This window comes from Mustela nivalis, assembly GCF_964662115.1.
Source record: "Mustela nivalis genome assembly, chromosome: 2".
NCBI lineage: Eukaryota > Metazoa > Chordata > Mammalia > Carnivora > Mustelidae > Mustela > Mustela nivalis.
Genome location: NC_139021.1, coordinates 81,360,396 through 81,374,366, shown reverse-complemented (window position 1 = coordinate 81,374,366; position 13,971 = coordinate 81,360,396). Strand labels below are relative to the sequence as shown.

At 36.0% G+C, this 13,971-nt stretch overlaps 1 protein-coding gene across 1 annotated transcript in view; it reads right to left on the bottom strand.

Moving 5' to 3' along the window:
* Window positions 1-1,839: 1,839 nt before the first annotated feature.
* BPNT2 (3'(2'), 5'-bisphosphate nucleotidase 2) overlaps window positions 1,840-13,971 on the bottom strand; it is a 36,914-nt gene continuing 24,782 nt past the window's right edge. Inside the window, exons 4-5 of the mRNA XM_082719478.1 lie at window positions 9,759-9,920; window positions 1,840-7,871 (exon numbers count right to left, since the gene is read on the bottom strand). Of these exons, the coding sequence (XP_082575604.1) occupies window positions 7,600-7,871; window positions 9,759-9,920 (434 nt within the window). The 3' untranslated portion in view covers window positions 1,840-7,599. The remainder of the gene's footprint in view (window positions 7,872-9,758; window positions 9,921-13,971) is intronic.

Sequence of the window (13,971 nt, the reverse complement as noted above, 5' to 3'; positions counted from 1 at the left end):
GAACTGAAAAAACATTACAAAGAAGACATACAGGTGGCCAACAGACACATGCAAAGCTGCTCAACATCACTAATGATCAAGGAAATGCAAATCAAAACAATGAGATTATTTATCACTTTATACCTGTCAGAATGGCTAATATCAAAAGGAAAAGAAGCAACAGCTGTTGATAAGAATATGGAGAAAGAGGAACCCTTATGCACTGTTGGTGGAAATGTAAATTGGTTCAACAATTGTGGGAAAAGGTGTGAAGATTACTCAGAAATTTAAAAATTGAAATACTGCAAGCGTACCTGGATGGCTCAGTGGGTTAAGTGTCTCCTTTGGCTCAGGTCATGCTCTCAGGGTTCTGGGATCATGTCCTGCATAGGGCTCTCCACTTAGTGGGAGGTCTGCTTCTCCCTCTCACTCTCCTTCTGTGCTCTCATGTGTGATAAAAATCTTTTAAAAATTTTTTTTAATTAGAAATATACATAAGCCAGTAAGTCCACTACTTTGTATTTACCCAAAGAAAAAGCACATGCTAATTCAAAAAGATATTTGAAGCCCTTTGTTTATTGCAGGACTTTTTACAATAACCAAGATATGGAAGCAAACCAAGTGTCCATTGACAGATGAAGGGAGAAAGAAGATGTGGTATGTACACCACGGAAAATTACTCAGCCTTAAAAGAAAAAAAGAAGATTGCTATCTTGCCATTTGTGACAACATGAATGGACCTAGACTATATTATGCTAACAGAAGTAAGTCAGACAGCAAAAGACAAATACCATATGATTTTACTTATATGTGGGATCTAAAAAACAAATGAAACAAACAAACAAACAAACAAAAAAACAGAAACAGACCCATCCCATAAATATAGAAGACAAACTGGTCATTACCAGAGGGAAGGGCGTGGGAGAATGGGCAAAATAGGGAAGATGAGTTGAAGGCACAGGTTTCCAGTTATGGGATGAACAAGTCACCAGAATAAAAGATACAGCATAGACAATGTAATCACTGGTGTGATACTAGCACATAATGACAGTAGACGATAGCTACCCTTCTGGAGAGCATAACACAATGTATAGAATTGTAAATCAGCATTGTACACCTGAAACTAACATAATATTGTGTCAACTATACTTCAGATTAAAGTTTTTGTGCTTTCAAAATACTCAGATTTTATAAACAATTTTTAAAATAATGGTCTATATCCTAATTTTTTATTAGGATGTAGAATAGAATTCTCGATTATTTATTTATATTAACAAATAGTATACATCTGCTGATGCAGAAGTCAAAGATATGAAATAACCGAATTCATAATATGGGGCTGATGACATCTTTTTATTATCTGTAAGACTTGAGGAAAACAAGCACCTTGGAGATCGTTCTAATCACACGGTTTCTATTACTACCTTTCTATATATTTGTCTTTAGCTTCTTTTGCTTTTTCTAAACTCCCTCTATCTTAAACAAATCTAAGAATGCAAGATGTAATTTTGCTATGACTACATTTATCTTGTACACCCCTTCTCAAAGAGATGGCTTTCCTATACATGGTGAGAGAATCTCAGAAAATTACTTCAAAAGCTGATGCATTCATAGAAAAGAGTAGCTCCAGGGGCTGAGGTGAAGGGGGAATGGGGAGGGACTCAATGGGTCGAGTTTGTGTTTGTGATGATGAACAGGTTCTTCAAAAGCATGGTGGTGACGGTTGTCCAACATTGTGAATGTATTTAATGCCACTGAATTGTGCACTTACAAATGGTTAAAATGGTAAACACATATATGCATGTATGTCACCCTAGTTTTAAAAAAAGAAGAGGTGGGAAAGGCAGATGCAGCACACCATTTCTTTCAGACATGACCAATTTATTCAGAATATTCAAATTTCAGTTTGGCAAAGTATATCCAGGAGCAGAGAGTTTGGGACAGTCATTTCATTGGAAGCAATCACATTTTCTAGAGCTAAATAAATGTCCATGGGGTAGTATCTAAAGAAAGCAAAACTTTAAAAAATAATTTAGTGTGCATGAGGTGATAATCATAAATATTGACAGAGTCAACAAAACAATCAGTTTACCCAATCAAAGCATGAAAAATGCTTATTCTAGTAGTACTTCTTTATTCAATTTAGTTCAACACACATTAAGCACCTAATTTATTCAAGACACTGGGCTAGCTGCTGGGGTTGATGTGGAAATACAATACAAAAATCACCAAGACACAATCCCTGTCCTTAAGAAATTTACAACAGCACATATAAAAATGAGTGCTATAGGTGAGGTACAAAATAACTGCTCTAAAAACACGGAGAAGAGTTAACTTCTCAGTAGAGATTAAAGTCAGGACCCCCTTAATTTGGTGCTGTGCGTGAGGCAGGATACAGCATGCCAAGAGAAGTATGGTGCCCAAGCATGGCTTGGCACCAGGAAATGGGACTAGCTCCTCCATAGCTTTAAATGTGTGACTAGGGCAGGAGTACTCAAAGGTATTTTTAATTCCTCTCATCAATGTTAGCCCATTATAAGAAAAAAGATCTACAGAAGTGAGGTCTATTAAAAAAACAAAGTCTGAAGAGGCAGGGATATGAGCAGGAAACACCATTATGTGTAAACTCAACCCCATGCGTATATATACATCCAGTAGCTTAAGTAACATCATTAAATGGGGTGGGGGGGGGAATCCATTGGGAGCACCACAGTTCATCATGGCAGAACAAGCTCTCTCTTGTTAGACTATAAGACTAGCTTTGGCTCCTGCCAGTAGAGGATGTAATGCTACACGGAAATTGAAAGTCTGTATTTTTAAACATGAATTAAAGTCCTTAAATGTTACCTCTTCAACTCAGCATAAACGATGAAGACAGTTTAGAAGAGATAATTTGTGGAGAGAGATTAAGTCTTTCTAGGCTAACTGATCTAATGATGACTTGGCATGCTGTATTTCCTATTTAAAAAAATACAAGATGATCAAGTCTTTCCTGAATAACTATGTGTAGAACATACCTCAAGAGGAATTTTAACAGAACATACTACTAATCAAACATCACAGTTTCTGCTTTTGTAATTTATACAAATTAACCTTAATTATAATACTTTAGGGAACACTTACAAACACAATATGTAATGTTGCTTTAATATTATTCATCAGCCTTAACTTCTACAAGTTTGGCTTATATTATTTTACCTTAAAAAAAAAAAACTACTTCTTTTATAAATCTCATTTTCCCACAGAATTAATTCACTATCCAATTTTAAAAATAACTTTTAAACAGAAACCAATAGTAAACTGGAATGCTAATACCTGCCAGGCTTTGATTAAAAAAAATCATATACATGTATCTTACATAAACAGCACCTCATAAAACCAAAACCTTCTTTTGAAATACAAAGTTCAATTCTTCTTGCCCTCTTAGTAACTGCTAATCAAACCCCTCCCCCCTCAATCCAGGAACTGTTCTGGTTTGTTAAGTCACATAACACATAGTATCTTTTAGCATTAATAAATTATTGATATGGTATCATGAATAGCTATTTTTTTAAAAACCAAAGCAACTCAGAGGACTAGTAGAACAAATATAATAGTACACTAAAAATTTAAAAGAAAAAAATTTTTAAATATACCTTATCCTGGTCTTGTAGTAATTCAAATTAAAAACCAAAGGATGAAGTATCATTTCAGACCTATATACATCAAGATGCCAGTTCTTATAAAAATGTACTTTAGTTGTAAATGCTAGGTTATGCAAAAATAAGTTTATATCAATTGTATTTAACTTTAATGAATTTCCCCAACTCTAATATTAAAAATGTTACAAGAACTTAAATTTTAATGGCAAAAAGTTATTATTTTCCCCATCTATTAAAAAAAGATTTTATTTTCCCTTATTAACATACAATGCCCTATTGTTAAGGCACAACTTTTTTTTAGAATAAAAATGAAACCATAGACTAGGTTTATTTTATATAACAGTTACAAGACAGACTTTTTTATAGGCATATACTGCAAATAATATAGCTCAGATTCAACCAAGATCAAAAATGAAAAATCAGTTTCTGTGCAGGACCAGTCAACACATAGCCAAGATAAATAGCTGAAGCTAGAATAACCCAAGTAGATTCTATTTTTAACCTGCCAAAGATTGTCTCCATGAGGTCATTTTTAAGGTGTTATCAAAGGAGAGGCAAGCTGGATATTCTCTTGAGGAACTGGGGGTGGTGCCACCCCAGCTTTCTTTACTTTTGTGTTGCTATCAGAGATAGTTGTCACCTTCAAAGCCCAAGTGAGATCCAATTTTTTAACATCTGAGACAAGGGCAGAGTTCCTGATCCCAGGGCTCAAGGCAGAGAGGGAGGCTTTTTTGCTCTGCATTCTCCCTCTCCTACCCTTCCCTGGAGCTTTCTTCCTTCCCACCCTCTTCTTAGCTACTTACCCTACTTCCTCCAACCCAATCTGCCCATTATTCAAGGGGAGCACCAAGCGAACAGAATTTGCACAATTGTTAGATTCATGAACTAAACACTTATTAGATTCATCATATAGCCATAAACTATTCATCTGAATGCTGATTTAAAATCCAGAAAAATAATAAAATCCAGAAAAAATACAATTAAAGAGGACAATTGAATACCAAATATGACCCACCTTGTAGGCCCTTTGTAATCTCAACTGAAATAGGGACACAAGTATGAAAGCCAACAGAAAAAGGAGGTTTTCATTAGCAGGCTTATATACCTAATTCTTGTATCTTCTGCATTTTCATTCTGTGAAGAAAGGATCTGAAGAAATGCTTTGTAAAGACAGAAGCACTGGATTAGACTCGATTGTGTAAATATTTGTGGTTTTGAAGGTGATTTTCCTTTATCTTTTGAGAACATCTTTGAGGAGTGACGGTCAACCAGAATTCTTGCCCAGCTTCATCTCCCTAAGAACTTAACTCAGTTCTACCATAATATTTCAGCAGTCAATCTTGAAAGAAGTGGGTCTAGGAGAGAACTCAGGGGTTAAGTTTTGAGGGAGAATACTGGTCCAGAAAGAGGGGCAGATATAGAAGAACATCAACAGGCTGTAGAACCAGGGAATGAGGTAGAGACGAAGGCCAGAGCAAAGGGACAGCTAATATATACTGAAGCTACTGATGCCACTACTTTTACTAAATGTGAGGTGTAAAACTCAAGTTTAAGGGAACATTGTGCTCTAAATGAGGGCAAAGATAAAGGAAAGGGAAGACCAGGAGTTGGGAAGGTGAGGCTCACTAAAAGTTCAACTCTAGTTATTTTGCTACATTTTAGAAGTAATTTATGTAATTCTGAGAGATAGTACATGCCTCACTTATTCATGGTGTTTTACTGGTATGTTCTGGCATGGAAATGTCTCACATTAATAAATATAAATACTGTTCTTTTTACTTATATTAGTTCTATAATGTACATTATCTTTTAGAAAAAAAATTAAAAATGAATTTTCTACAAAACCACGTAAAAACCATTAGTAACTAGACTATACCCAACAAATTATAAAAATAATGCATTAATCTGTCAGCCAATATCTTAATTTTTGTACACAACACAAGCCCTTCGCAAAGTCATTATCTACATGCAGATTAATGGAATTAAAAATAAAACGAAAGCGATCATGCTTGGTAATATGATCTAGTTTCATTTCCATTAAATTACAAAGTTTCCATGTAATATTTAAAAAAAAACTCCAATTAAATGCCATTTCTTAATATGCCAGTCTTCTTGCCCCATTTCTGATACATTACAATTAAAATAAATGCTTATACCATGGACTCTGGAAAGAGTATATGCCTCTGCCATCTCTCCTGAGGAAAAAAAATATTGTTTCATTGAAAAGTAAAAAGATGAGGTCTCCAATATTCTATTCTGACTCCCCTAAGTCCTGTTTAAATATCGAGTGTTCCAACTACCAAAACTTTGTATGAATTTTCACTGAACCAAATCCTACCTATTGAGGCCCACTACACTTTCAGGTCTGTGACCAGTTGCTAGAGACTGGGTGGAAACATGTGCTTTGTACTAAATTCAGTTCCCTAAGGAGGAATGAAAGGACTCTGGAGACTATATAAAACTCAGGCCTAAAATTGTATGCACATTCCACCAGAAGAGGATGTCCATTCTTTGGTCAATTTTACCTCTAAGATAGGAAAAGAAATGGAAAGTTGTTTTAAAGAAAAGGAAGAAGAAAACAATGAGCAATCCCCTTCCCCTCTAATCAGTATATTATAAAATACAAGGACATCAAAGTCACATGAAATAACGGTACTGTTTACACGAAGTTTCCAGATAACATACTAACAGAAATCCAACATCCCAGTGAAATTCACAAAACAAGGATATAATTACAGTGACACAGTGAATATGCCACCTTTCTTCCAGTCAGATTCTGCCTACTGAATTAAAAGAGAAATTAATCAAAAAGTAACATTAACCTTTGTTATTTTAATCTGAACAGAAACATTAAAATATCTTAAAAATTACTACTTTGAGATTAGATCAGATCCATTTATTAATGGTGAAAGCAACCATAAATCATTCTTGGCAAGGATAGAACCTCTACATACAAACCTGGCAAAGTTTTTAAAAAGTACTAAAACTTTTGAAAATAACGAAAGCTAGCTCAATTTGTTTAATACCAAACGACTCAACTAACAGAATAATTTATATTCTTATAGTGCATAATTTATCCCTAAGGAGAACATGTACCAAAATCCTAGTGCTAACCCTGAAACCTTAATCCAAACCTTACGTGTTGAAGACTAAATGTTGGTTAGGAGGGAAAGGATGGGACCATGCAATGTCCACAGAGCAAACAAAAATCAAGAGTAAGATGGCAGGAATGTTGGACCGATGGGTACAAATACACTTTTCTGTACCAAAACAAAAAACAAAACAAAAATACACACACAGGAACTACAATTACAACGCAATCATCATATAGCTATATTCTCAATTAGCTGGTGAACTTATTATTAAAATTTCAAAGAAAAAAAAACAATTTAAGTTTTTTCTTTTTTAATCCATAAGAAATATTCAGTAACAACAGATAAATAGAGCATTTGTTGCATATTAATGAATGTGTGGCTTCTTGTGCTTTCCATCTGAATTAGGGGTAAAAACCCCCAATTACTTTATTTTCAATGAGATACAACTGTAAAGTAGTATTAAATCTACACAAAATCAATCCTTTCTTCAGCCCAATTCTGTATGAAAATACTAACAAATAGTGAAGATTCATGATGTTGTGTGAACATGGTGACTCATAACAATGTAGACTCAGCTATAGATTTCAATTCACAAATGTGTGTGTGTGTGTGTATATGCATGTTGTGTGTGTGGGTGCTTTGTGTAGGACAACCATACGAAAATAGTCTCAAAAATAAAGACAATACTTGAGACAGGAAGCAACCCACTTTCCCTGATCTTGCATCCTATTACAGGGAAAGTAAGTCTCTGATGCTTCATAAATACTTAAAAAGTTCAGGATGGCCTTAACCATGCAGAGTCTCCACCGATGCGTTTGAAGCCCCCAGACGCTTCAGGTTGACTGTTCAACTGAGGAAGAGCTGTGATCTGTGATTGCCTTTGCTTATTTATGTCCTGTCTTCTCTAGATCTGGGAGTTTTCTGACCAGAGCTTGGTGGTTCATTCTGATGCTAGCAAGAAGCCCTCCTTCAATGCCGTCGGAACCAGTGTAACTGATTTCTTCACCACTCAGGGTAGTCATATGCCCCCCAAGGGCTTTTAAGATGGCATTGCCAGCACATATATCCCATTTTTTGATATATGTCACATGGATATATAAATCAGCTTTTTCTTGACTTTTATCAGGCACATCCAAGAGTGCTAAAACTTTATAACCTAAAAGGTAAACAAAGAATTTAGATTACAACTCAAAAGATTTAAAAAGTAGCTTACTTTTTAAGAGTAATTGTGAAAAATAACAGCACACAACAGGCAGGAGTTCTCTATACTATCTCTACCACTGTGAAATCTAAAATTATTTAAAAATAGTTTTGTTCTGGGGCGCCTGGGTGGCTCAGTAGGTTAAAGCCTCTGCCTTCGGCTCAGGTCATGATCCCAGGGTCCTAGGATCAAGCCCTGCATTGGGCTCTCTGCTCAGCGAGGAGCCTGCTTCCTCCTCTCTCTCTCTGCCTTGTGATTTCTGTCTGTCAAATAAATAAATAAAATCTTAAAAAAATAGTTTTGTTCTTTTCTCAAGAAAGTTAACAGTGCAGACATTAAATCCAAATGAGCAAAAAATATATAATGTAAAGCTATTCTCAAGTGTAACCAAATACACATCTATAATCTTTTAAATTTAAATCTACTCTGTGAATGTGGAATACTATACTGAAGCTAAATATCCATGGATTTCATCTGAATTTCTAGGAACACTGGATTTGAAAGAAGACAAAATAACACAATCTTAAGCCTTTTTTGTAATGAAGCAGAATTTTTTTTTTTTTTGATGAGGCAGAATTTTTTAAAAATAATTAAACAAAGAAAAGAAACCAGGTCTTGAATCTGGTTTATCCCATTCATACTGGGTATTCTGAACATTACCCTTCCTAACCAACATTAACAGAGGGCTTACAGGGAAATAATAAAGTCATACTAAGTAAGGTACATATATGTAATCACTAAATTAAAACTATTAGGCTTAAAAGTTAATAAGCATTATTCTTCCCTTTATTACTATACTGAAAAGGTTTTCAAACACACATTTCTGACTATAATTTCTTATTTATTTGAATTAAAACACTTCTGTCATATTAAACAGCACTCAAAACAAGGGCAGGCAAATGGCCTGCGAGCCAAATCCAGGCCATGCACTATTTCTGTACAACCTTCAAGCTATGAACGGTTTTCATATTTTTAAAGGGTGCTGACAAAACAAAAATCCAAGAACAGTAGGCAAGAGAGTCTACACGTGGCTCATAAAGCCTGAAATATTTACTCTCCGGTCTTTCAGAAAAAGTAAGCTGACCCCTGATCAGCAGCAGGTAATAAAACAGAGCAGAACATACCAGTAAGCAGAGTGGCCCCCAGACTCTGGCTCATGCCGGACATACAAGCTGAGGAGTTCAAAGGTGTTACAAGTGCCCAGGGTTTAATCATCCTAGTAATACTTATGAGGATCCCTGGCATCTTGGGGCCACAGAGAGCATTGGACTGTGCTTGATCTTCCCTTCTCTCCCTGACAGTCCTACAGTTAGCCTAACAGCACAATTACTTTGAAATTACATCATATATAAAACCATTGTTGCTGATACATCACTGACATGAAGATGCTTTTGTAGTATTTGAGGAATAGCAGTCACTGTAGTGAGACTATTGGCCCTACTGTGAGGTGGTTTCATTCTTTTCTTTCCTTTTTTTTTTTTTTTAAATTTTATTTATCTATTTCACAGTGAGAGAGAGAGAGAGCGCACATGCACAAGCAGGGGGAGCAGCAGACAGAGGAAGAGGGAGCAGCAGGCCCCCTCGCCAAGCAGGGAAATCAGTATGGACGCTCACCCTAACAAGCCACCCAGGCGCGACTGTGAGGTCCTTTCTAACAAGAAGGCACGTATGACTGAAATCTCACCCTAGAGATAACTAAGCAGGAGACCATGCCTGTCCTGCAAAGTACATTCTCCATTCTCACTTTTTTCCCAAGCACAGGAATATGAAATCTTTCTCCCAACATAAGCCTTAACCTTGCTGGGACACTGTCCCCAGCACTACAGGGGAGTTGCAACGTACCAGCACCACCAGCTGGGATAATGGTAGTCTGGTTTCCAAAAGTCTGAAGAGCAACCTGTTTGACCATTCCTGAATGTGAGCGTGACACTACGATCCTTGGGGTCTTCTCATTGTAGGAAGTGCGGGCTTTCACATTGGACCCACCGTCTACCATTGCCCAAGCTGAAAAGGAAATATAATATTCATTAATAGCACTGAAACTTTTTGAAACAGGAACTCGAAGTGCCAAGAATTGACCAACAAAATAACCTTTTCCCCAGAATTACTTGTATGTTCTCCCCAAAAACAGAAATACTTTTTTTCTGAGAACAAGTAATATTTAACATTTTTATACATTAAGATAGGTAAATATTAAGACAAAGCTAAAAAGGCCATGTAATCCTGCCCAACCTCAGATAATAACTACTAAAAACTTGGCTTAAGAACTCCCAGGCTACACCTCCCAGTGAGGTGCTAAATAATACTGCATCAATTATCTCTCTGTACCTAAAATGGCTTCCTTTCCTACCTTACACAACTTTGATCCCAAGGTACTCTTTCCTGAATATCCTGCATGCTAATCTCTATCCCAAAAGTCTGGTTCCTGGGGAACTCAACTATGACAACCTAGGACATAAAGACAACTAGTTACCCTGAATAATTCAAAATTTAAAACAGGTAAAAACCTGGTTTTTTTTCCTGGTTTTTTTTCCTAATTTTTTTTCCTCCTCCTATTTTCTCCTCCTTACTATTTCTCCTCCTCCTATTTTCTCTTCCTATCTACTTCTGATATATTTATGGTTTTAATGATAAACAAAACAGTTAGAGAGGTGAGTTAGATTTACACATCTGCTTTATCACGAGAATATAAAAAGAAAATGCTCTAGATTTCAAAATAAAACAGAAATTTCTAAGAAGGTGAGGATACCTTAGAAATGGCCTGAAATATTTTTCTTCACTAACTACACCAAACTATACAAGAAAATAAACTTACTCAGAATTATCCCAATTAGACTGTTGTTCTAGCAGTCACTCACTATGGGGTAAAACACAGTCCACCATGGCTAGCAATGAAAGCAGCTGCATTACCACTTACTCCCGGCTGCAGGAAAAAACAAGGAAAATGAACAGAGTGTCTGGGTTTCTGAGCTACCCAAGGATGATGGCAGTCTTTTGGACTCCTCTCACACTTCTTTCTGAAAACCATACACTGCAACAAGAAGAGCAAATAATAACACCCTTAATCAATAGCTAAAGAATAAGAAGGAGATGAAGAATAGTCATGAACACAAATTTATGAAAAAGAGGGAAATAAATACCGAAGATCAGTAGAATGAGTGCCAGAGCTGAACCCAGTGTGGGGAATATGGCAGGAGCTTCACAGAAATGTCAAGAGGGTGGAAGCCTCTCAGTGGTGGTAGGACTCAGAGAACAGCCAGGATTTCTCCCCAGAAGAAAAAGGTCCCATCTAAAATGAGAACTACTGAAAGTAGGCCCGAGATATGGCAACAGAACAGTTATAAGAGGAGGCCTGGAGAAGACACAGAGCCAAAGTGAAGTTCTCAAAACAGACCAGATGACATACGACATCTTTCAGAAAGTGTCCCCATGAGAGACAACTGGAAGACAGCAAGCAGAAGAAAAAGAACGGGTTGAAGATAAGGACTTTACTAAAACAAGATAAGATCCAAAAAAACAGAAAAGAAGTGAAAACAAAAAAAGATGCCTGATAATAAAGATAATGCCTTCCTCGCTCTAACAGAAAAGAAATTTCCTGAACTGAGAACAACCCAAATTCCTTTTCTGCCACCTTCCCATCTACTGCTGGTGGCCAGCCCAAATATAAGAAATATGTACAACTGCAATGTCCACTGAGAAGTCTAAGAAGAAAACACAATGAATGAAGGTTAAAATATTTCAGACTACTTGAAAATTTCTCTAAAGCTTAGAGTAAAACTAACACAACATCCGAAGACGATTAAAAATAAATAAGCAACAACAAAAAAAACACTATGGAACAAAAAATAACTCAAGAAAGACAGAAGATATGAAATGGGAACTCACATTATAGGAAAGAAACTGCAAACAACAACAAAAAGACAAAATCACTTAAGATTTAGCACTCGATCACAGGATACACAGAAAGGCAACAGATTGGTTCAAAAGCACAGCAAGCAATGAGAAAAGCAAAAAATTAAGTGAAACAAGCAAACAGATAAAGGGGACCAGAGAGAAGGTTAATAGATACAGAAGTCAGTTAGAGAAGAATCAATATACATGTATCAGGACTCTGTAAGAAATAAAAACAAAAATAATGAAATAGAACTAATCTTTAAAACTTTGATTCAAAAAAATGTTCCTGAAATAAAAGACGACTGGGAGACAGTCACACTGGGAGACATACTGTGTAGATATCTGCCCTGAATCCCAACTCTGAATCTGAGATGTATCACAGTTCTATTATTTGTCTTTTAAGATAAAGCTCTTTGGGGTTCCAGGCAAAAATACTGAGCTACTTACTGACGAAGGAAAGAAAATCAGATTATCAGCTTTTCTGCCAATAAGCTTCAACATGCACCCACACAGATACCGTATCAGTCCAACAGTTTCTACCCAAGAAAAAAAAGAGTGTATAGTTGAGTGAGATACAGTGTCCTACAAAATTCTGGTTGACGGGAACCTTCAGAATATGACCTCATTTGGATATAGGGTCTTTGCAGATGTAATTCAAGTTGAGGTCATATTGGATTAGAGCAGGCCCTAATATTGGTGTCCTTATAAAAACAGATGACAGAGAAATATATACCAGGAGAATGCGAACTGGAGGTACGAACTGGAGTGGTATGTGTACAAATCAAGGCATGTCAATGAACACCTAGAGCTACTGGAAGCTGGAAGAGGCAAGGGAATATTCTTTCCTGGAGCTTTCAGAGGGCACACAACACAGCCAACAACATGCTATCAGACTTCTGGCCCTCAGAACTGTGAGAAAATAAATTTCTGCTGTTTTAAGCCCTCTAGTTTATGGTAATTTATTAGAGTAGTCCAAGGATACAGGGCTAAACCAAAGAGTCTATAAGTAGCTGAGAGTTTTTCAAGAATGAAGGCTACAGAAAAAGCTTTTCACATGTGAGAACTCACATAATATGACCTGGATGAGCTAGCTCTCCTGAAGTAATCTACTAGAGGACAAGTTTTATCCAACCAAAAGATGACTGAAGATCTCTTAGCAAAAGCACTGTTGGTCAACACTGAATAAATTTAACTGTGGATTTAAGAGAAAACCAAAGATAGGAATAAAAGTGTGTCAATGTTATCTCACAGAGTCGAAGGTTACCATTTAAATCAGAAGAAATGAACAGCAGAAACACACATTATCAAAAAAGAAATGACTTACTAAAATGGGATGGTAGTCAAGGAGCCTAAAATAAATTGATTTCACTGTTGCTCACAGGGGAGAACCAACAGAGGAGACAACTAAGGCAAAGGACCATATAATGGCATTTAAACAAAAAGGCATATATAAAGTAGTTAGTAAAAATAGGCAAGGAAAAGAACAGATTTAACTTAAAAAACAGTATCTGTAGTTTGAGTAGCAGTGAATATACAAAAATCCATGAGACCTTAAGGATATCAAAAAAATAAAGGCAAAGTCTGCTCTTCATCGAAAAAATAACATTTGTTTCCCCTGGAGGTAGTTTTTACCCTACATCCTTACTTTGAAATTGGTGAAGAAAAGAAGTTAAACGTGTATTTTGTCTTCCTAACAGGAACTACCTTTCAGGATTAAAAAAGTAACTCCAGTTGATAGAAGAAATTTCTCAGTAGAATTCCAGCTCATGTATGTAGAAAATACAATAGAATTAGAAAATCCCATTTCACATCTTTAATAGATCTTAAAATTATTCTGCGAAATGATGAATTAGAATCCTGATTTCAAATGGTGCCAAAATATTTCTCCAGACTACTTGCTGGTAGCAAGGGAATCAAAATAATTTATAACAGAGATCTGGTCAAGACCACTTGAACCATCTTACAGCATCACTAATAATGAGACTAGATATGTCATATAAAATGATGCAGCAGGAAATACATGAAGAAAACCTACAATATATTCTTGACAAAAATCAACCTTAATCCAATCAAGACTTCAGATCTAATTTGCATTTTATAAGAAAAAGAAGATAAAAAGTAAGTAAGTTAAATGACACTCTGAGGAAATAATCAGAAGAGT